The following is a 23,033-nucleotide window of genomic DNA, read 5'->3' on the forward strand; positions in this document are numbered from 1 at the left end:
GTGACTAGCCCGACTCCATTGCCATCCTCTTTATAGAAAACATCACAAAGGTAATTACACGTCTGGGTCTGAGAAGCTAAGATATTGCAGATTAATAGAATTCTTGGGAAAATTTAAGAATTTTCTTCTTTTTAGTGGTATGCTAAGTAGTATAATTACGGGTCAAAGGCTAGAGACCTAAGATCAGAAGTTGTCTAAGCTCTCTGGTCCAGGCAATAATAGAGACATAATTCTTGCATTGCCATTGGAATTGCATTTTGTATGACATGATGAAAAAAGGCTAAGAAGCTCTGAATTTTAATCTGTAAATGATGATATGTGCTTTTGAAAGGAAGAGACACTTAGCAACAGGATCCTTTGCATGGCATCTTAAATAAATGATTGACAAGAACTAGGGCCATCCTCCAGAATACAGAATAAACAGCCAGTCGTGTGACTTGAAATGACTCCCTGTTTCCAACTCTGTCCTTATGTCCTTATGCCTGAAATGTCTGCTGTGATGAGATCACTGCTTTGAGTGAAGATATTTTCTGCAGAAAAAGGGCAAGTACTTGAGTAATAAATTAGTAAAACTGGGGAAATGACGACTGGCAGTGAAGAGGTCTTGTTCGTCTTGTCCTTGATGTGTGTATTACATGGTCATCCTCTCTGGCCTCGGTTTCTTGTGTATCAAATTGAGATGGGGAAGAGTGAACTAACCTATAAGTCCCCTTCCAACTCTGTATGTGTTTTTGAGGACAGTGACATATTAACACCAATTAGTGGAGTAAAGTAACTCACTCTCACGCTAAGGATGTTAAACACTGAACACGAATAGTTTGATTTGGGGAGATCTGGGCATCTAAAACAGTGCTATCCAGTAGAGATATAATGCAAATCACATATGTAATTTTAAATTTTCTAGCAGCCACATTTAAAAACTTAAAAGTAGGCCTGACCTGTGGTGGCTCAGTGGATAAAATGTCAACCTGGAACACTGAGGTTGCCAGTTCGAAACCCCAGGCTTGCCTGGTCAAGGCACATATGGGAGTTTATGCTTCCCATTCCTCCCCCTGTTCTCTGTTCTCTCTCTCTCTCTTTAATAAAAATGAATAAATAAAATTTAAAAAAATAAAATAAAAACTTAAAAGCAGTGGAACTAATTGTAATAAGATATTTAAATTTAATGCAGTATATCCAGAATACTATCATTCCAACATGTAATTAGTATAAGATGTTAAGATATTTAACATTCATTTTTTTTCTTACTATATCTTCAAAATTTAGCACACGCCTTACCCTTGTGGCATATCTCAGTGCAGATAAGCCACGTCTGCCGTGCTGTGTGGCAAGTGAGGCCGGAGGCTGCCTTTCTGGCCAGCACAGGTGTGGCCCACGCAGTCTGCTTAAAAGTCAGCCGGGTATGCAGAGGCCTGGAAACAGCCCGGGCACAGGGTCTGTGCTTAACTGAAGGGGCGCGGCTGCGCAGTAGGGTATGCAGGTATTGTGCACCCATTAGGAGTTCCGGTGCTCTGCGGATGGTGTCCGCTGTGGCTTAGCAGCGCCCCTGCTGTGCCAGTTGTTTAACATTTTGGCTATTACTTCTGGGTAGAGATACACTAACAAGGAGCCCCCCTCCCCCCCCCCCCCCCCCCGTGCGAGTGATATACTCACCTGCAGACTGTGGCTTCCCCCCCCCCCAGTGTGAGTGATTTACTCACCTGCAGACTGTGGCTTCCCCCCCCCCCCAGTGTGAGTGATTTACTCACCTGCAGACTTGTGGCTCCCCCCACCCCCTGGTGTGAGTGATATACTCACCTGCAGACTTGTGGCTTTTTCCCATCAGTAACTTACAAGATAGGAGAAAGCTAGATTCACTTACCTCACAATGGAAGTTCTCACATGAACAATGCGAATATCTTTGGTAAATGACCCACCCTGTGTGTCAGGTTGCAGATGGCTGTTGCCTGGTCCTTTCCCGGGTCCATTCTCTGGAATCAGAACAATGAAAAGGGTATGCTTTTTGTTTTTGTTGTTTCGGTTTTTACCCAAAGTACTTTATCTCTCTCTAGGCCATATTAAGTTTCGTCTTACTGTTTTCTAGAAGATTCTGTATGCTTGTGATATAAGAGTTGTAAAAACTTGTTTGCTTAAGTAGCTGATTGGAGATGAAGAGGCTTTTTGTGGGGAGCAGATTTTTGAGGTTCTCTAGCTGTATCTAGTTCAAAATTACCCAGTAGACTTACAATGAAAACTTTAAATGTTTTCAGAAATATTTTCTCTGAAAATATGAGACTAAAAGAGTCATACGCAAGCCAAGAGATGTTTGCTGTAAGCACTGTCAGCCCAGCCTCGCTGGAAGGCTGCAGATTTGTTCCGTTTGTGTCACAGTGACTTCTCCCAGGAGCATCAACACCTGCCCACTCACGTTCCTCCTAAGCCCACGCTTGGAAGCAGGATGCGTGGAAGAAGGCAGTTCTGACCACACAGTAAGGAATGTGCAGGGTGTTTTCACGGTAGCTTTCTGCCCTGACTCGCTCTGGCCTTGGACAAAGTTGTGAAATAGGTAAATCATGGCTGGTTTTCCTATTTCCTTTTAGTACCCTCTTCCCACCTCAGGTTTCACATTCCCTCCTAAGAACCTATACTGTGTCTTCTTCCATATGGTTCTTCCAAGTAGTCTCACCAACTTAGAGTCTAGGGAAGATTACAGTGGAAAGTGGCCACGCTCTCTCATTCTGCCCGTGAGGCACCTGAGACCCGGAGGGAGGCAGGGACTTGGCTGGCACCCGGTTGCTTGGTGTTCTGACTCCATGGGTGGAAGAGCCTTATCCCTCCCCCCCCAGGGCAAAGCTGGACACAGAACGGGTAAGATGGGAGCTGATGGGGCTTCCTATGGAAAGGGGCGTTTTAGCAGGGTGTACAGAAGGTGTAGAAATGCTTCAAGGTCAAAACAATTAATACATCTTGGGGGGGGTGTGAAATGTCGTGGGCAGGTCCTTGAAAGCCTCCTGAGATCCTACTTGAAAGATTTCCTGGGAAGACTGACCTTGTCCCCTTATGCCTGCTGTGGCCTTTTTTGGAGCTCGGAGTCTGTGACGAGCAAGCTGTGGTGAGGAGGTCTGGGAACGTGCCTCTGAGGGACATTTCTGTGACCTTAGAGAGCTCTAATACAATCAGAAGCATCAACAAAATGTAAGCCGAAATATTAAGAGCATGACCTGTATAAAAATGTTGTCATAATAGACTGAAATTTTGTTTTAGACGTGAGTTCCCTCAGGGAAAATTTGGTGAGAAACAAAGTTTATCCCGCAAGAACTAAGTTTAGCCTTTTGTCCAGATAACTAAGTAGTGTTTCTGTAGCTCAGATTACTTATTTGGGTATATAGAAACTTAACTTCATATCCCTGTGTTTCAAAAGACGTGGGTTTTTTTCCATTTTACTGAACAGCAATATTTTATGCCGTTAATCTATCCAACCAGAGTAAATTTTTATTTATTTATTTATTTATTTATTTATTTATTTATTTATTTTTGTATTTTTCTGAAGCTGGAAACGGAGAGAGACAGTCAGACAGACTCCTGCATGCGCCCATCCGGGATCCACCCGGCACGCCCAACAGGGGGTGACGCTCTGCCCACCAGGGGGCGATGCTCTGCCCCTCCGGGGGCGTCGCTCTGCCGTGACCAGAGCCACTCTAGTGCCTGGGGCAGAGGCCAAGGAGCCATCCCCAGCGCCCGGGCCATCTTTGCTCCAATGGAGCCTCAGCTGCAGGAGGGGAAGAGAGAGACAGAGAGGAAGGAGGGGGGAGGGGTGGAGAAGCAGATGGGCGCTTCTCCTGTGTGCCCTGGCCGGGAATCAAACCCGGGACTTCTGCGCGCCAGACCGACGCTCTACCACTGAGCCAACCGGCCAGGGCCAGAGTAAATTTTTTAAAAGGTTTTTATATACTTGGTTATTGTCAAAACCCTGCCACAAGGCCAAGCTGGGCGGGGCCGTTTAGGAACTGGTGTAACTGGAACCCCCAGTTAATGGGTTGGAACCGGACAACTCATTTCTTGAGTTTTCCACCTAGAAAACAAAATGCGCTTTTCTAAGTGATCTTTGTGTGCTTTTCAGGTCAGAGTCTGGGTTTACTCTGTTAGAAGGGAAGGCTGGGCGCTAACACAGACTGGCTCTCCGGAGGGGCTCTGAGAGCTAGAGAAACAGCGTGAGAGCAGTGGCCGGTGTTCCAGGAGTTAGCCCTCAGCGGGAATGAGGAGCAACCCAGCTCCTGTGCTCAGGTGGGCCCTGAGGAGGCAGCAGCAGGACCGTGGGCTGGGGTGGGGGGTTCACCCTGCTGGCCTTTGGGCTCTCCTTTTCCTCTGGGGCGGTGGCATCAGCCTGCGGCCTGCGTGTCACCTGGCAAAGACTAGGCACCCGGGGCCAGGGCCGCAGAGCAGACACTCTGAAGCATCAGAGCGTTTCTGCAAACCCAGTCCTTTTCATCTGCGTCACAGCCTTGACCTCTTCTGCTGGTGTCAGTATAAAAAGTAAACTTTTCATGTTAAATATTTCTTAAATTGAAACCAGAACATTATTTAGAGAGCGCTAGAGCCGAAAGGTAGAGTGAAACAAAGGAGCTGAGTCCACACTTCCTTCGGTTTTCCCGGGAAGCCACAAACAAACTGAGAATGTGCGTATTTGCTGCATTTAGGCAGCATGCCGAAGCCTGATAGGGAAGTAGTATAGGAGGAAACCTTTCCTTTAATTTTATTTTAAAAAAACATAAGTCCTGACATAGCTTTCAGATCAGAATTTAGAGAAAGCTCTATTTTGAATGTAATTCCTTTCGTAAGTTAGCGGGTGATGCTGGGTACCTCAGCCAATCATGGAGAAAACCTGTGCAGATGAATTCGCCACCGCCCCCCCCCTAGAACGCCAATGCAGCCTTTATGTGAATGAGCAGTTACTCACAAGCTCCTTTTTGTTTTGTTTGCTTGTCCTTAGTTTTTGGTTTGTTTCTGTTTTCCATTGGAGAGATCTAGGAGCAAAAAGTGTTTTGCTATGTACATGACATTATTAGTTTCCTTCCCGCTTCAAGATGGCCTTTTCTTCTGCCTCCATGAGAAAGAAAAATGTCAGGAGGAAATGTATTCAGGACTTGATTGTCAGAGCCGTGAGGTCCGAATGCAAATGGCAGGGCCGTATTACAGTTGCCTGTGCAGTTTCATTGTCATTCAGGTTGTTACTACCGTATTCATAGCAGAGGTCAAAAGGCGATAGTGTTCTATTAAATTAAATAAAAAATTGTATGCAGGGCTCAAGGGAAAAGAAACTGCTCGGTCAGATGCATGTAAATTTACATGTGGATATGATTAAATTTCTTTTGGAATAATATCAAGAGCTGTGATTTTTTTTTAAAGCAATTAACATTCAATCTAAGCAGCAGCTTTAGAAGTGGTATTTTTTATTCCTCCCTCGTAAGCATTGCTGCTAGTGAACAAGGATATGTTTTTCTACATATTTGAGAAGTATTTTTATAAGTAACTGAAGACCAACTTAAATAACGTAGCAAAAAGATGTAAGGAGATTACAAAGGGAAGAAAGGGCTTTATTTTAGTAGATAAAGAAGCCATTAAACATTTGAATTGTCTTTGTCTCTTGGTCACAAAAGGCTTCATGAAAATAGCAAATCTTAAGAAGGAAATTAAGGGAGAGTCTGCTGAATGCCCAGCCACAAAAACAATGATCAGCTGCTCGTCCGCAGAGCGGCTGCTGGACTCAGATTTGGTAAGATCCCATCTCGAGTTCTTTTCTGTTAGCGGAATTAGAGTGTTACGCAGTTGCCCTGTCAGAAAGCTCTTCACACTGTGAGAGAACTCCCGAGGATGTTGAGTGCACAGTTCTGAAATTTGTTAGAATTGATCTGAAAAGGAGCCAGCAGAGACTAAGACAAAATCTTTAAAAACCTGACCAAAGCCAGTAGTAAATCGTCCCTGAGGCACATCTTACTCTCAGACCCTCTTTGCCTTTCTTAATGAAAGGCACACACACCTGAAAGGGCCCATAATGAAGACTGAATAATGATCTCAGAAAGTGAATTAATGCCGTGCTTACTAGTTCCTGGCAGCGTCCACAGCAGGTGACCTGCCCCCAACACTTCTCACTGCACCATGCTTCTTTCTCATGGACTCCTCTTCCACATCCGGTCTCATTGCTCTTCCTGTCTGGAGCTAGGCTAGTTCTTGCCTAGTGATTACTTTGTAGCATGAAGTTATACTAATTATAACATTCAGGTTTTTAAATTTCTTCTTACCTTTCTACCTTCTGGTAATGAATGTTATTGTCAAAACAAAATATAAAACTTCAATATTGCTATGGTTTATTTGTTAGTGTCAGCAACAAGTAACAAAATATAAAACTTCAATATTGCTATGGTTTATTTGTTAGTGTCAGCAACAGTTTCCTTTCCATAATGATACTGAGGAGGTGCCTGGCCTGTGGTGGCAGTGGATACAGCGTCGACCTGGAACGCTGAGGTCGCTGGTTCGAAACCCCTGACTTGCCCAGTCAAGACACATACGGGAGTTGATGCTTACTGCTCCTCCCCCTTCTCACTCTTTCTTTCTCTCTCTCCCTCTCTAAAAAATGAATAAATATTTTAAAAATCTTAAAAAAGAAAAATGCTGAGGAGGCTGCTGCTCTCCCACCCAGGGAGCTTAGATTCTTGGGTTAGTATTGAAGTATTTACTGGAAGGTAAATGTGCTCCTGACCCATTGCATGTAAATTACATGTAAGAAGTTCAAGCAGAGGAGTTCAGATATAAATAACCATGGACAAATCTTTATCCCTTTAATGGATGCTTTTGATATAAAGCAACCTTTAAGAGACTGGTCTGCAATTATGAGTGAGATCTAGTAACTATCCAAATGAAGATCCAACATAGTCCATATACTGTGCTCCAGCTTCTCTTTATTTTTAAGCTGAACATGAATAATAAAATTGGTCTTCATTTACTGCTATAAAAGGTCCTCAGAAAACAATTGTCTGTTTTATGAACTTCAAAAGTAGGCGATAAACTACCTCTTTCTCTATAGAGAGAGCCCCGTTCGCAGCCTGCCCCTCAGTGCACGGTCAGGGTTTGTTATGCGTGGTGTCTTGACAGTCACGGTCAAGTGGACATGGACAGCCTGACCAGGCGGTGGCACAGTGAATAGAGCGTCGGACCAGGATGCGGAGGACCCAGATTCGAGACCCCGAGGTTGCCAGCTTAAGCGTGGGCTCATCTGGTTTGAGCAGAGCTCACCAGCGTGGACCCAAGGTCGCTGGCTTGAGCAAAGAGTCACTTGGTCTGCTGAAGGCCCGCGGTCAAGGCACATATGAGAAAGCAATCAATGAACAACTAAGGAGCCACAATGAAAAACTGATGATTGATGCTTCTCATCTCTCCGTTCCTGTTTGTCTATCCCTGTCTATCCCTCTCTCTGTCTCTGTAAAAAACAAAACAAAACAAAAAAAAAAAACTGGACATGGACATGGGAGGGTACACACCAGTTTTTGCTGAGTGGCAGCTCGTGAGCCTCAGTACTGCCACATAGGGTCAGCCCTTAGTGTTTTTGTGGAAAACATGGGAGATTAAAGTGTGTCCCCATAGGTTACTGGCTTAGAAACTCATCAGGCACCTACCTCTATGTCTATCTATATCCCCATTATTTTTATATTTCTAGAGTTTGCTATAATGAGGGTTTGAAATGTTTTCTGCTCGATATGAAAATTTTTATTTTTTCATGTTTGTTTTTCCTTTTCTTTCATACATTCAACAAATGTTTATTTAGTGTATACTATGTGTTTTTTATACTGGGGACATATTAGTAAGCAAAGCCCAAGTCCCTACCCTCATGAATTGCATTCTAGTCTTGGCAGGGAGAAGATAAACAAGATTGCTTTTTGTATGTAAATATTATATGTCTGATGCTCAGAAGTGCTAAGGAGAAAAATAAAGCAGTGAACAGCAATATAAGTAGCTGTTATAAATTTAGATTTGGATGGCCAAGGAAGACCTCAGTGTACAAGTGACATCTGAGTCAAGATCAAAAGAAGAGAAAGAGGCAGTGAGGGAATAAGCCCTGTGGGTTCCTGCACAGTAAGCACCATCAGCCCTGGGAGTAAGAGTGAGTCACCCGTGCTCGGGGTGTCCGGGAAGAGAGACGCTGGCATGCAGACCAGAAGAACAGAAGAAAGTGGACACAGATTAGGGTTTTCTGGGTGATTTTAAGGATATGATAGACCTGGCCAGTTGGCTTAGTGGACAGAGCATTGGCCCGGCATATGGACGTCCCAGGCTTAATCCCCTCTCAGGGCACACATGAGAAGCAACCATTTGCTTCTCTCCCCCTTCCCTTTCTCTACCTCTTCCTCTCCCACAGCCAGTGGCTCGATTGGTTCGAACATTGGCCCTGGACACTGAGGATAGCTTAGTTGGTCTGAGCATCAGCCTCAGGCACTAAAAATAGCTTGGTTGATTCGAACATCATGCCCAGACAGGAGTTTCCAGGTGGATCCAGGTCGAGGTGCATGTGAGAATCTGTCTCACTATCTCCCCTCCTCTCACTTAAAAAGAAAAGAAAAGAAACAATATGGTGTCAGAAAGGATTTTTAAGGATGAGAAGCCACTGGAGCAATTAGAGCAGAGATGGCACACTCTGACTTACGTTGTAATATGTCATCTCTCTTGGGAAGAGTGCTTGTGTGGAGGTGGGAGGGCCAAGAGGGAAGCAGGGAGACCAATGAGGCAGCTATTGCAGTAAGCCAGCCACAAGATGATGGTGCTTGGTCCAGACTGGAAGTGGTGACGGTGGTGGGAAATGGTGTGATTCTGAGTATATTCTGAAGCTAGAGGGACAGGGACAGGCGTTGCCAACAGAATGGCTGTGGGGGTTCAGAGAAAGAGAAGGATCAAGGAGCGAAGTTTTTATTGTTGCATTTCCGTCTTCAGAGCTTTGCAAGTATCTCTAGCCTGTTCACTCAATACTAGACTACTGACCATTAGCTGCTCCGGAAACTAGTATAGAACTGTCAGTATTTTGGCTAACTCTTAGAATCTCTTAGGTGTCCTGCATGTTGTGAGCTTGTAGAGAAGGACTGAGATTTGATATTTATTATGTTGCCCACGTACAGCCTGTAGTGGATAATGTCCATCAATAATTTATTGAATATTCAGAGAAAACCTAACAAAGCAACATCACAACAAAGCCTATTAATCAAGCATGTATTTTCCTAAATAAAATGAAGATAGGGGTGCATGTACAACTCAACTGGGATTTTTTTTTATGAGTGAGATGAAGCTGAGTGTAGACCATCTTATTAGCTAAGAATGCTTTTCACTGCAAATATCGGAAAACTTGACTATTTAAACAGTCTAAACAGTCTTTATCTCACGTAAGAAATCTGGAAATGGATAGTGATCTTCCTGATTTCTAACTTGCTCTCCTTAGTACGTTGGCGTTTTGTCTTCATGCTCACCATTTTATGGTCTCAGAATGGCTACCAGAGTTTCACACATTTTGTTCCATCACTTTTTATCAGGGTCACAAAAGCTGCTCTCACCAAAGTACCCTAGTCAACTTCCACTTACAGGTCATTAACCAAATCTAGGCCACATGGCTGCAGGGTTGACTGGCAAAGGAGGTAAAGGGTTATCACGTCCTGTTTAAACCACGATTCCTCTCCCGGGACGAGGCACGTTGACATCCTCACTAACAATCCCAGTTCCAAGCGCGAAAGGAGCGGCTGCTGGGGAGCAGCGTGACTGCCGCAGTATCGCCGGCCAGCTTCTCGGCCGACGGCCCGGCTGAGCCGTGCCACCAGGTTCAGTCTCTGTACTGGTGCATCGGGGGCTTCAAAGTGACTCACAAATACCCTTCCTGCTGCTGCTGCTGTACTTTTCCTTACACACCAGCTTTAACTTAAATTCCACATTTGTTCTTTTTAAAAAAAAAGTTAGGAATCATTTCTTCTCTGGAAGGAAGATAGAATATAAACGCCCCAGAAGAAGTATGTCTTTCCCTCCCCCAAAAAGGAGATACCAATGATGAAGCAACTTCAGAAATCATGTGCATTCCCACTGCTCTTCATGGCTTCCTGCAGAGCTGTTTCTTTACACAGAGGCAATATTGGGGAGGAGGAGCAGCCTCTGGATAGAGATCTATATATTTAGATGAGTCTGTAATCTGGGAAAGAGGTAGCTGAAACCAATACCCACTGAATAGTTCTTAGGTTAAAGATATATTACCAGGCCCTGGCCAGCTGGCTCAGTGGTAGAGCTTCGGCCCGGCATGCGGAAGTCCTCGGTTTGATTCCCGGTCAGGATACACAGGAGAAGTGCCATCTGCTTCTCCACCCCTCCCCCTCTCCCTCCTCTCTGTCTCTCTCTTCTGCTCCCACAGCCAACGCTCCATTGAAGCAAAGTTGGACCAGGCACCGAGGATGGCTCCATGGCCTCTGCCTCAGGCACTAGAGTGGCTCCAGTTGCAATGGAGCAATGCCTCAGATGGACAAGCATTGCCCCCTGGTGGGCTTGCTGGGTGGATCCTGGTCTGGTGCATGCAGGAGTCTGTCTGACTGCGTCCCCACTTCTAACTTCAGAAAAATACAAAAAAAGAAAAGATATATCTAGCGAAAATGTTTTGAAGAGGCATGTTTGGTTTGGTTTCAGAGAATGGTAAAAAGCAAAGCTGTATTACTGGGTTTTGTCACCTCTCCGTCAGCCTCTGTAACTCAGAAATAGAGCACAGACATTGGGAAGTCATAACCCACTTCAGTTTCCTTTTCCTTATTTCTCTTTAACAAGGACAGAACACCCCTCCTTCCCTGGCTCCCCTGACCCTCGGCTTTGCTTTGTCTGATGACTCAAGGACTGCCACACCTCTGTGCCGTGCCTTGGACTTTGTTTGTTGACTCCCTGATGTAATTATTTAAGACAACAGCTTTGCAGCCGGAGCTGCAGAGTGAGTGGATGAATGGTTTTCCTTCAGGTGCTTTTCAGGTGAATTTTTTCGGTACTATCAGTGTCTTCAGAGGCTAGTAGAAAACTGGCCTTACCACCTTCTCTCCTTTTGTCCCCTTTCAAGTCATCTCAAAAAATCGTCTTTCACCCCCCTTTCATTGTATAAATGCCCCAGTTTCATGATATAGCTTGCCTTCACTGGTTTTCCGAACCAGTTTTTAAACTGCCTTTAGGTCATTTTACTAAACCTTGTTCATATTGGGAGTAATTCTTTCCTGCATTTTAATCTTGCCATCAAAGCAGTTTAGAGACAGATTAAGTAATAAATTTCTAGTGACTAGGACTTTAGGACTAGTATGCCCTTGGGATATTGTCTACTTCAATCCCCTGATTTCACTGAAGCATAGACTGATGTGTATTACCGGTGACATTTTTTAAATTAGCAAATGCCCTTATTAAAAACCCTGATGTAGCTTTCTGTGATAAGCTTAGCATTTTATTCTTTTACTTTGTTACTTCTTTATTAAAATTAGAATGTGTGTCAGTTAGTAATGCTTTCAGTTGCAATTAACAGTACCTGATTAACAGTGGCTTACCCCCTAAGGGTATCTGTTATTCATCGGTTAACAAGGTATTCAGAGGTTTTAGGGAATCTTAGAGTTTAATCCAACTCATTGTGTCATCAAGAACCCAGCCTGCTTCTATCTTTCCATTTTCCTCAGGCCTTGCGTGCTACTCTTTTGTCCTCATGCCCACTGCCCCAAGTCACAGGGTACAGCTATAGGAATCATACCCGCGTCAAGGAAGGAATGAGTGAAGAGCTAGCCCCCGTCGCTTTCCCAGAAGCCCCTCAATAGACTTCTTCTTCTATGTCATTGGCTAGAATATTACAGGGCCCATCTCAGCTACAGAGGAGCTGGGAAAGTAGTTATTTATCAAACTGTGTAGCAGGAGGGACATAGGAGAAGAGGGGGCTGAGAATGGCTTTGGACTGACCAAACCAACAGTGTCTGTCAGAACAGTCACCCTGATGTACATACTTTCATCTCCAGGGAGGAAATATAGCTTAAGAAGATGGGTGCTGGAGTCAGATCTCCTGAGTTCAAACCTCGGCTTTATTTCTTTGCTAACTCTGACCTTGTACTTCTCTCTGCCTCTATTTCCTCTACTGTAAAAAAGGGTTAGGAATGTACTAATATGATTATTGTACTAATGATCCGAGGTTAGCATGCGGGCATTCCATTAATGTCATCTTCATCACCAGCCAAAGCTTGGCCACCCCACATAGACCAGACCCAGAACAAGCTTATGACTAGAAGCTTTTTTCCACTTTGAATGAAATAACTTTAACGAAAGCTCCCAATAGTTCCAACTTCATAATTACTACCTTAGAACTGAAATATACAAAATCTCAATCTGACTAGAAAAATTCCTCAAAGATTTAGTCATAACAGAATTTGCTTGCCTTTGTTGAGGCAATTTTTAACTGACATGTTCTTTTGTTTTGAATTGAAACACTGTAGGCCTTTGTAAATCCTTCATGTGTTGAAGCAGTAGAGTGAAAGACTCATTCTGACTAGAATCTGCCAAATCAAGAATCCGAGACCCTTCTGCAATTTGCAATATACTATATATAATAGTTCTAAATAGTAACTTAGATAGAAACTTTTTTTAAAAAGTACCAATTAGGGTTAGAGAAAAAAATAATCTCTGGAATGTTCTTCTCAATTATTCTTCCAAAATATATGCTCAGAGACCAGAGTACTGGGAACTATTTAAAATGTAGTGGATACTCAACAAATAATAGATGGGAAAAAAAATTGTAAAATGAGAAAAACATCAGAAAATAATTTGAAGTATGGCGGGAAACCCAGAGTGGCTTCTGGAAAGTGTTTTGGTCTTGCAGGGGACTAGACAGTCAAGTCACTGTAGACTGATTCCTCTGGTTGAGTCTGTGTAGAGTTACAGGGAATAGGAAAGAGAGTAAACAACCATATCCAAGCCAGGCTCAAGTGACACCCAGGCCATGCAAGGGACATTCCAATGATTACGGGCATCACAGAGCCATTAAGGACCATCCAGTCCCCAAACCCAGAAATTACAGCTCCTCCAGCTGACACCTTTCTTGAACCTGAGTGTCCAAGAAGCACAGTTTTTCCTTCTAATAGCCAACAATTCCAGATTGACATTCCTTCGGAATGCAGAACAAATGAGAACTAAAATTTTATCTTTTCTTATCTAAATAAATGAATCCATCAGTCTCCTATACCTGTTGCCCACTTTGGGGATTGAAGTCAAGTCTTCAACAGCAAAGCATACTCTCCAGGTAGTTAGCACACCAGGTATGCTGCATGTATGCATTGAACAGTGTATTTGAAACCAGAAAAAGAACCCACAGGTCAGGCTGCCTGTCATCATGAAAGCCAGTCATACAACACAGGTGCTGATGAGCAGGAAAGAGATTTCTTCAAGTGTCGGCCACGTGAGAAGATGGGGAGACTCCTGTCCTCAAAAACCCACTTTCCTCTTTTGGTACAGGCAGGGATTTTTATGAGGAGGGAGAAGGAGGGGAAATAAACTGAAAAAGAACAAAGGAATCAAAAGGAGGGGTGAGAGGCCTTTGCTGAAGCAGGGCCGAGGTGTGTGATGTGCAAGCCGGCTCAGAGTGTTCAGATAACATTGAAGGCCAGCACATGTTCTGGAGCTGGCATATCTGAAAATCAGAGTTCCTTCCTTTGGGTGGTACAGGAATTGAAGTTAACAAGTAAGTTATAAATTAGGGTTTTTGTTTCATGTAACCAGTGTCCCGATTCCCACAGTCAGGTTGTCCTCTGGGACTTGAGCGAGAATCAGAACTCCACGCTTCATCATGATGACAGCAGTAGGAGGTGTCCTTCCTGCGTATTCTTCCTGCTCAGGTGTTAACCCTTGCTGTGCTTCAGCCAGAGAAGAACGGGCCTGTTAACTGTAACAAGACTTTGGTCAGAGGTGAAAGCACAGGCCTGATATACACTTTTGATTTGTTACAGAATACATAATAACTGTGATCACTAAACTAGTAATATTGAGTTGTGGTTATGAGAGCAACAAACTGGATTCGACATTTTCAAGAATTTCTTTTATATGATTACTTTGTTAGTATGTTCTTCTGTAGCTCTATTTTAATGGCTAGTCAGAATATGATCAGTAAGTCAGTAATACAGCATATTTATTGCCAGTTACATATATTGATTACCATTCTTCTCTGACTTCCCCTCCAGCAAACCCGTTATGAAACTTATGTCAGCATTCTAAAAGAAGGTGGCAAGAAGCTCCTGAGTAACAACGAGAGCGAGACCGCAGGACTGAAGAAGTCCCATTCGAGTCCTTCACTGAACCCCGACTCATCGCCCGTCACGGCCAAAGTCAAGCGGAACGTGTCAGAGAGGAAAGATCACCGACCTGAAACACCCAGCATTAAGCAAAAAGTTACTTAGAATCTATCTGCGACCAGGAAAGTGCTGGTCATGGAGCAAAATAGAGTTTTCAAGATCTTTCTGGTAAATCCGTGAATATATTTAAAAAAAAAAAAAGTCTGTGACTACATGGTGCATTAGTAACCTTTCCTATTGTATTTTTTTTTTGTTAGTTTCTGTACAGTGTGTCTCTTTGCTCTTGATTTCTTTGCTTTGATGATTTTGGTTACTTGATAACTAATGCACCTTTTCGGGAGGGGGAGGGTCTCATGATTTCAGAATGAATTTTGTATCACTTCTCCTTTGGTTTCCTCTTATTTGCACTCTGCTCAGTTGTTTTATGTATTCTCAAACCAACTGTTACACTTTTTCTTTAAGGTTAAAAACTTAATTCATTGTGAAACACTTAACTGGACAAATTTGGTAGTTTAGTAAGTTCTAGCCAGAGTTCATATAAGCCTTTATATGTGAAATCTTGCCCAGTCACAGATGTGGAATTGAGCACGCACGCAAGTTGAGCTCAGAAATGCAGTTCTGGGACGTTTCACAGTGATGCGGCTGGGGTGCATCTTAGCACTCATAGTTGAGCTCTGACCCTGCCGGAAGCAGGGACGGGGGTGGCAAGATCACAGGACTGGAGAACTGAGGAACCACGTTAGCTTGCTTGGACTGTCATTTCAGCCAAACGGGGAAAGAGAGAGTGGAACCTTTTTGCCATTGAAGGTTGAGGAAAGATGACACCAGGTTCATTTTGTTTTTTGAAGAATCATGATAATAATTGACTCTCGGGAGCAGTCGCGGTAGGCATGTGTTCCATCTGCAAGAAGTTGTTACCTCATTCCCACGGGGTCTAGACTAGGAATCCAGAATCATCTCTCTACTGTTGATACCCTGCCGTCCAGGAATTTATACATGTATAGGCATGGTGTTCAGGTCTGGTGGTCAGAATACTGGGGTCTTAAGCAAAACAAAGTAAGAGCGGAAAAAGTAACAGTTTTCTGGCAATGGAATATTGATTCTTTATAAAGTCAATCTGAAAGTAACTACTAGTCTGAATGAATTATGGTTGGAAAACGGAGGAATCTGCTGGTTGTATAGACAGAGTTACTTAGTTTGTTCTTACTTCAGTCTCTTTGATAGCCACTTCTCTCTGCTCCTACTGAACTTTCTCCTATAAATAAATACTTTATTACATCATTTCTATCTACTCAGAATAGTTCTGTTGACCTTAAAGTTGTGAGCTTGTTCCAGGGACGGTCCCTTTGAAATTCAGGGTGGTAAAAAGAACATTCTCTTGTATTAGAAGGGATAGGAGTGAAAATTGAGCCCACTATGAATTAGAACTTCGTGATTTTGAAAACTTGAAACTTTGTGATCTTTAAAACTATAATCTCCACAACTTCAAAGCTAATGGAATCACTTTGAATACTCTTTTTCTTCCTAGAGAAATTTTCTCTAGTTCTACTCAGTGTATTAGTTAAAGGTACTATGACCAAAGGAGCAGGGACTCTGCATGGGTGGCGCAGTTCCAGTGAGTGAGAGGACACCTGCTGTTAAACCCTGGCGGTTTCTCATGGCATGTTTTTCCACGTGCCAGCATTCAGTTACAGGATTATTTATTCACATGCACTTCCTTCACCTAGTATATAAATGTTCATATTTGCTGGTGCCCAGAAAAAGGGAGCCCCTCTCTAAGGTTATAGCTGCTTGCTTTGTAATAAGTATTTTGGCCTCACTCTTGAATATCTCACTCTAACCCTCTATCTTGTTGAGGTGAAGCCAATGACTAAGTTTATGTTCCAAAACTGAGAAACAGGATAGTTACCAACATGGCTCGTGGACCTGATTCATTTTTGTAGCTTGTGACTGAATTCAGGATGTCCACAAGGGAATTAATTGTCTGTCTTCCTGTTGGTCTTCTGCCAAGATGTTTATCCTAAGCTGAGAGGAGAAGGTATCTAGATCATATCTGCTCTGAGCTTCAGTAACTAAAGAAAGATAAACATCCCTGACTGGCTTGAATGTGTCCGCCCACAGTGTGAGCATGTCTGTGTACATAGAATAGCCCTATGTTTTCCTTATAGTATTTAATAAACATAGAATGGTACCTTGCTACCGTGTCTGACACAGAGTATTTCGGAAGTGCCTGGTCAGCATTAGCACAACAGCGTTGCTTCCATTATATGACTCACTAATGTCATCTCCAGGAACTGCTGGATATGCTAATAGGTAATTGGATGAGAAGAGCTCTTTTGAAACTGCAGTGTATTGTGTTTGCACAGTTTATCTTGAAGAACAATTGCGAGTGATTACTTGGTGAGCCTGGGTGGCACATTGCCCTGGCGTGATGTTGTTCCTCTCTAAGGGACGGGCTGAGAACACCTCCACCTGGACCCTCTGAGGTTTCTCTCTGTTGTCAGTGCGCCTAACAGGCCAGGAGCTTCTCCTGTAGGAGGAAATGGACCCTGGTTTGACTGGGTTCTGAGAATCTTGCCCCTGGTCAACCACGTTGTCACTTGCCATAATTTATTCTCTAGGGTGTGTAGTCAGAAGAAACTGAAGACATTCCTTTCATGGCTAGCCCAAGCCAGCTGCCTAATTCACGGTACAGGGGAGCTCCCCCTTCTCTCCTTCTGAAGGTACGCCCGCCCCGAACCCCGTTCCTCACCCATACCTCAGCATCAAGAGCCTGGGATGTCTCTCCATATGATAAGTCATTATTCTTCTTCATATACACACTTAATATTAATTTTCAGTCTACAAAGTCTTGATAGTCATTAAAATACTTTGATGGGTAGTCTTGTTGCACAATTGACCGTAGAAGTGGCCCGTGTATTAAATCTGTGAGTATTTCAGGCCTTGTTCCCCCACCTCATTCATGTGCTGACTCTTACAGGGAGGTGTCAAACTTATTGTTAGCAACCAAAACTTAATTACTACTAGCATGCAGAGTCCTTAGGCCATAGATATTATTTGAGGTGCGCATTTTACAAAACATCATGTTATTAACTCTTAGCAATGCCTAATTGAGCCAAGCAATACTTGTGTGCATTTTAATGAATCTCAGTAAAACCAACGTGTGGGAGAGTCCTGTGGTGGAGCTGTGATTTCTGGATGGGAGGCAGCTGCATGAGCCCCTCTGTGCTTCCCCGACTGGGGTGCTAACTTCAGAAGGTGAGCGCTGTTTCCTAGGTGAAAGTCACGTGGGGGAGTTCCTTGTGAACGGAGAAAGTCGGCTGGCTTTCCAAAGCCAAACTAGGTTGGTCTCTTGAGTTTGTACCTCACCCTGTGACCAAAGCACAGAACTTCTGAGGCTGGAGAGGGGTTTAGATAGCCGGCAGGGGAGGGGGCCCTTTGCTGCCCAAGCACAAAGTTAGAGGGCTTCCCCCTGTATATCGTATATAAGGTTACAGGGCCCTGGCCTGCTGCCCCTCTGGCGTGTAAGGAGGCTGGGAGGTGTTCTCGGAGAGGCCAGGCCCGCTGTGGTGGAGCCGCCCTTTTCTCTGCCTTGATCCCTGCTCCTGAGCAATGGGAAGACAACTCTCCGTAAAGAAGTTTCTCCATGATCATACTATCCAGACTTCGTTGGGGTTAGATTGTTGTCTTGAGATTTGAATCCCTTTGACATTTTTCCTGTAGTCATCAGTTAAGTTTTTTTTGGTTTTTTTTGTCTGAACTCACAGGGAGTCACTTGGCCTTGTTGGTGCAGTTCCCTGTCAGTGAGCTCCTGTGGTTCTGGTCAGGTTTTCGGCAGGGTGGTGGCCGAAAACTACCCACTGAATGGCCCCTTCGCTTTTCAAACAGCAGCATTTTTTCCACTAGTAAAATTAGCGCTGTTCAACAAAGAACAAAGTGGCATCGTGGACTTGTTGAAGGAGAGTCTAGCTATGAGTAGGGTGATTTGGGGTTTGAGTAGCACCTGCTTTTGTCACAAATCATCTGAGTCACTCTAACATTAAAAAAAAATCAGTCACCTTTGTAGGCAGATGAGCTTCCAGGCCGAACTTGCTCCAGACTTTCTGGCTGTCCCCCCTGCCAGGCCGGGCCACCAGTCCGCCCAGGGCAGCAGCTCTCCCCACCAGCCTCCGGACATCTCCCACCACCAAGTTCTCCGCAGGACTTCAGAAATCAGTAGTTCACCACAAAATACTCCCAAAAAGTGATCGAGAGGTGACTTGTCACTTCTCTCAGATTCCTTTTCGATGCCTCACTCTTACAAGGAGACTAACGTCCAAAGTCATAGCCAATCTCATTTTGTACCTAAAGTATCCAAAACCCAAGTGGGCAGCTTCTGCTTAGGACAGTGCATGCAGAGAGATGTCTTCATGGAGACGATGTCAGTGAATACTTGAATCTGCATGATAGTTTGTTAACTTGAATGCAACAGCAAGGAACTATTGCAAGTTAAGTCATTTCTTTATACAGTAGGTTTCCTCGAGTCTCTTTGGCTCATCCTGTGTAATTCATGTGTGTATCTGTAGTATTGCAGGCTTTTGAAAAGTATTCATATAGCTAGTATGTCAGATGTCAAAGAAGATGCTTTCTGTCCCCTGCCAATGTTGTCCTTGTGGGTATTTATGGTTGTATGTATGTATATGTATCAATGTGTAGATTGTATATCAGTATATCGTATATGTACATCAAATTTATTTTTGTCCTTAATAACCAGTGTGATATGAAAAGCAAGTAAAAACCTCATAGGATTGAGTATATTATAATACAGTTATTGAGAATATATATAGTGGTACTGTTTTATTAAACTTAACTTCAAATGCTATTTTGATTAAATTTTTGTAATAATAAGATTTTATGCTAGAAAACTCCATCTTTGAGCTTTGAGACACCAGGGCAAAAAAGACTCTGAACTCACTTTGGGAAACTCTCTCAGTGTACTGAGGACCGGACAAAGGAGAGTTGCGCATTAGAATTTGGGGTTACAGAAAGGGGGGAAAAAACAAACAAACAAAAAAAAACAAGCAGGCCGTTTTAGCAACTTCAGTATTAAGAGCACTTAAAACATAAAGTCAAACTGTCAGTTTGGGGCTTTTTACAAAATGTGATGCTTTAAAGCACACGTTCTTTATTGTTGTAATTAGTCCAGGAATGTAAAAGCTTTTGGGAGAGCTAAGTAAGTACACACTGCTCGTCCGTGTCCCTGTGTCTGTTGTACAGTAGCTCAGACTGCCCCCTGCCACTTCCTTTCTTCTCCGCTGTAAAGACATAGTGCCCACGTGCCGGTGTATCGGGCTTCCCGCGGTCGGGCACTGTGCTCTAGGTTCACAGTTGCGCAGACTAGCAGCTAGTGTCACAGGTAGAAGAATTTTAGGATAGGCTATGGACCAGGTGAAAACTTTATTTAATATTTTTATACTTAAGTCTCTTTTCCTGCCTCTCCCCAAAGAAGAGCCACTGGCCTTAGTTGTTTGAGCTTACTGCTTATCTGACAGCGTGTACATAGGTAACTAGAAATTAACATTTCTTAACCAGCATGTCTGGCGTATGTACAGCAGCCCCTGAGCGTGTTTGAGTGTGTGGTTGAGAGCACTGGGTCTGCGTCAGCGCACTGCCTGTGGTCTCGCGTCTGAGCCCGACTCTGAGAGCTGGAGTTGTAGGGTGGGAGACTAGTCGTTGGCTCCAGGCTACAGTGGCGAGTCGGTAGTTCCACTTGAGCTTTGTTTATTGACTCTACGGTCTCAAAGTATTTCTGCAAATGTACCGTATTTCCTGATTTGTTCTTGACGTGCGGTGAACTGGCCCTGTGACTGATGAGCGGGGTCTTTGTTCTGCAAGAGTGTGTTTCCTTCTGAGAGGTATATAGTGCTTTGCAGAAACATCTATTTGATTCAGAAATCCTATACAAAAGGAGTAGCAAAAGTAACAAAGCTTTATTTTGGGCCTTAATTATTTGGAATGTTTTGAACTTTCAATATGAAGCCATGTACATTATAAAGCCAAGTAACCATTTGGCATGGATAATAATATCCACTCTGCAGAGAGTATATATGCACATTGATTTGTAATGCCATTAACATACTTTTTTTAAGCTGTAGGAACAAAAGTAATTAGACCAAATTAAAGTCAGGGGTAGGGGAATGTAAGCTGGTCGGTCCGTCGGAGGTAGACATGCATGTGGTCAGTCTCTGCACTGAGATTCACAACCAGTTTACTGTGTCGTTAGGTGTGTAAGGGGGAAGGTTCACACATCTGGGCCTCTCTCACACATGCACATGTGCTTGCACACATGTACATAGAGTGAATGTTTTAAGTTCTACAAACTTAAGACACCAAGGGCCCGAGTGTTCTAAGAGGTGGTGAGAAGGGGGTGGGAATTGCATCACAGGAATGCTTTCCAAGGGCCGGGTAGGAGTTTGAGCTCCAGCGTCTGGCTCTGAGATGCACTGCATTTTAAACAAGTAAGTGAGGGGACGCAGATCACATTTTTCCTGATGGACCATCAAATTAATGCTGGCTTGTTGCTCATAAGCAGTCACCCTCCAGCCTCCCGCGGTAGCCGGGGAAGTTCCAGAAGGCTGTGCGCGCCCTTTTCCAGATAGCATTGCGCTGGAAATCATGTGCAGCAGAGAAGCAACAAAGCACTTCCCCAGGAGCCGATGCGCTGCTGGTCCACAGCCCCCTCTGCACTTCGCTGCCGGGAGCTCAGACTGAAGTGTGCTGGACAGTTAAGCACTTTTCCATCAGCAACAATGGGATGGGACCTAGCTCAAATACTTTCCCCTCTGCAGGGTAGAGAACTAAATTCTCGTGAATAGTGTTATAAAATAAGCACCTTAACTTCAATTCCTGAAAATGTTGGTTAATGGAGAGAATTTTGGAATTTCTGTGACCCTGCCTTGGTAAGTCTTTCCCCGCCAAGTCCCAGCTGCAAAGCTCCGTTGACGGCAGCCCTGCAGGTCTGAGGCTCACTGCTCTGACCCCCGAATGCCGGGGCCTCCAGAGGGTGAGGATCTATTCTCTCTGCAGAGGGGAGCTTTGCCTGGCCTTCCACTCCACTGGGGCTCCCGCTGAGCAGAGGCACACCCTGGGTTTCACGTGCTGCCTTCCAGCTTTAGGAATCCAGCTGTCCTAACGGGCTGACCCTGCTGAGGCAAGATATCAACTCTGAGAGTGACCCAGCCGCATGATGATGGTATAAAAATAAATCCAACTGCAGCCAAGGCCGTATATTTTGCCTTTGTAAGACCCAAGCTGGCACGTTGAGCTCTAACCAGGGATGGATGATATCTCTGCCTTTGCGCCCAGACTTCTGGAAATGGAAAACGTTTTCGTTTCTGTGGGAAGGGTCAAGGAACACTAAGCCTGTTGCTTAGCCATTCTGCTCAGTCCAGGTGAGAGCTGTCGGGGAAGGCCTAGATGCCTCCCTGCATTCTCTTCTACCTCACGTTTTAGGAGCCCATTTCTAGAACAGAAATTCACCCAAGTGGAGAGCCACTGCTGTCAGCCTGGACGACCATAGGTCAGGTGGAAGGGAGGTAGTTTGCATCTTTACTAACGCGTACATACATGAAGCAAGCTTTTAACTGTCCAGCCTATGAACTGGATTAGACTCACTGTGGCTGAGACTAATTGGCAGTGTGCAACATTCCTTCACCTTCAAAGTTTTCTCCACCAATCATTTCAGTTTCATTGCAGTCCTGGTGCCATATGTCCCTGCACATTGTGAGAGTAATTAGTGACAAAATAGCAGCCTACTTCTTTTCGGTGGCCAAACTGTCAGCATTAGCGGACTGGGGGAAGCTAGTGGTACCGTATCCTGTACTGGAAACCTGTTCCTCGTCACCACCCACCAGATTTCAGAAATGCCATCTCCTAGAAAATTAGGGCATTTACGGTGGTCATCTTTGGAATGGAACAGTAATTTATGTGGATATTGTTAAAGTGTTTAAAGAATATTTTGAAAATTAAGTTTACATTTTACAATTGCTTTATTTTTTATTAAAAAATAGTTGTATGTAAATATTACATTTCACTGTTGTTGAAGTAAACCTAAACCATGTAGACAAGTGAGTCACCTGATATGTATAGAAGCTGTGATATATATATAGTACATTTCTCTATTGTGTAAATGTTTATGAATAGAACTGTTCCTGTGTTTTTATAAGTTGGGGATAATTTGTTGTTTTACAACAAAATTTATTGCATTTAAATGGTTTTTATGTAATAGAAATCATGCAAAATAGTGAAGGATTTAAAGTATGTATATGATATATGTAAATGTACAAACTTTAGAAAGAAAGAAATAAAACAAATTTCAATCATTTGGGGGAGTGTTTTTATTTGCTCATTGAAGCATCTAGAATAATAAATACCTTTAAAAATCAAACAAGCAACATGACTTATTCCCTCTTCTCTAGAAAGACAGCACAGGCCCCACAGTGAGAGAGCAAGCCAGGGTAATTGAGGAGGGTGGTGAGAGTCAAATTGTTCACTCCGGGCCCTAGCCGGTAGGCTCAGTGGTAGAGCGTCGGCCTGGCGTGCAGAAGTCCCGGGTTCAATTCCTGGCCAGGGCACACAGGAGAAGCTCCCATCTGCTTCTCCACCCCTCCCCCTCTCCTTCCTCTCTGTCTCTCTCTTCCCCTCCCGCAGCCAAGG

General features: G+C 43.8%; 1 protein-coding gene across 7 annotated transcripts in view; it reads left to right on the plus strand.

Annotated features, from left to right (window-relative positions):
* The window catches only part of PSD3 (pleckstrin and Sec7 domain containing 3), a 597,461-nt gene extending 574,762 nt beyond the window's left edge, over window positions 1–22,699 (plus strand). For all 7 annotated transcript variants that reach the window (XM_066380473.1, XM_066380474.1, XM_066380475.1 and 4 more), the window contains one exon: window positions 14,229–22,699. In XM_066380473.1, coding sequence (XP_066236570.1) covers window positions 14,229–14,444 — 216 coding nt within the window. In that variant the 3' untranslated portion in view covers window positions 14,445–22,699. The remainder of the gene's footprint in view (window positions 1–14,228) is intronic.
* Window positions 22,700–23,033: the final 334 nt, after the last annotated feature.

This window comes from Saccopteryx leptura, chromosome 4, assembly GCF_036850995.1.
Source record: "Saccopteryx leptura isolate mSacLep1 chromosome 4, mSacLep1_pri_phased_curated, whole genome shotgun sequence".
In the NCBI taxonomy this organism is placed as follows: domain Eukaryota; kingdom Metazoa; phylum Chordata; class Mammalia; order Chiroptera; family Emballonuridae; genus Saccopteryx; species Saccopteryx leptura.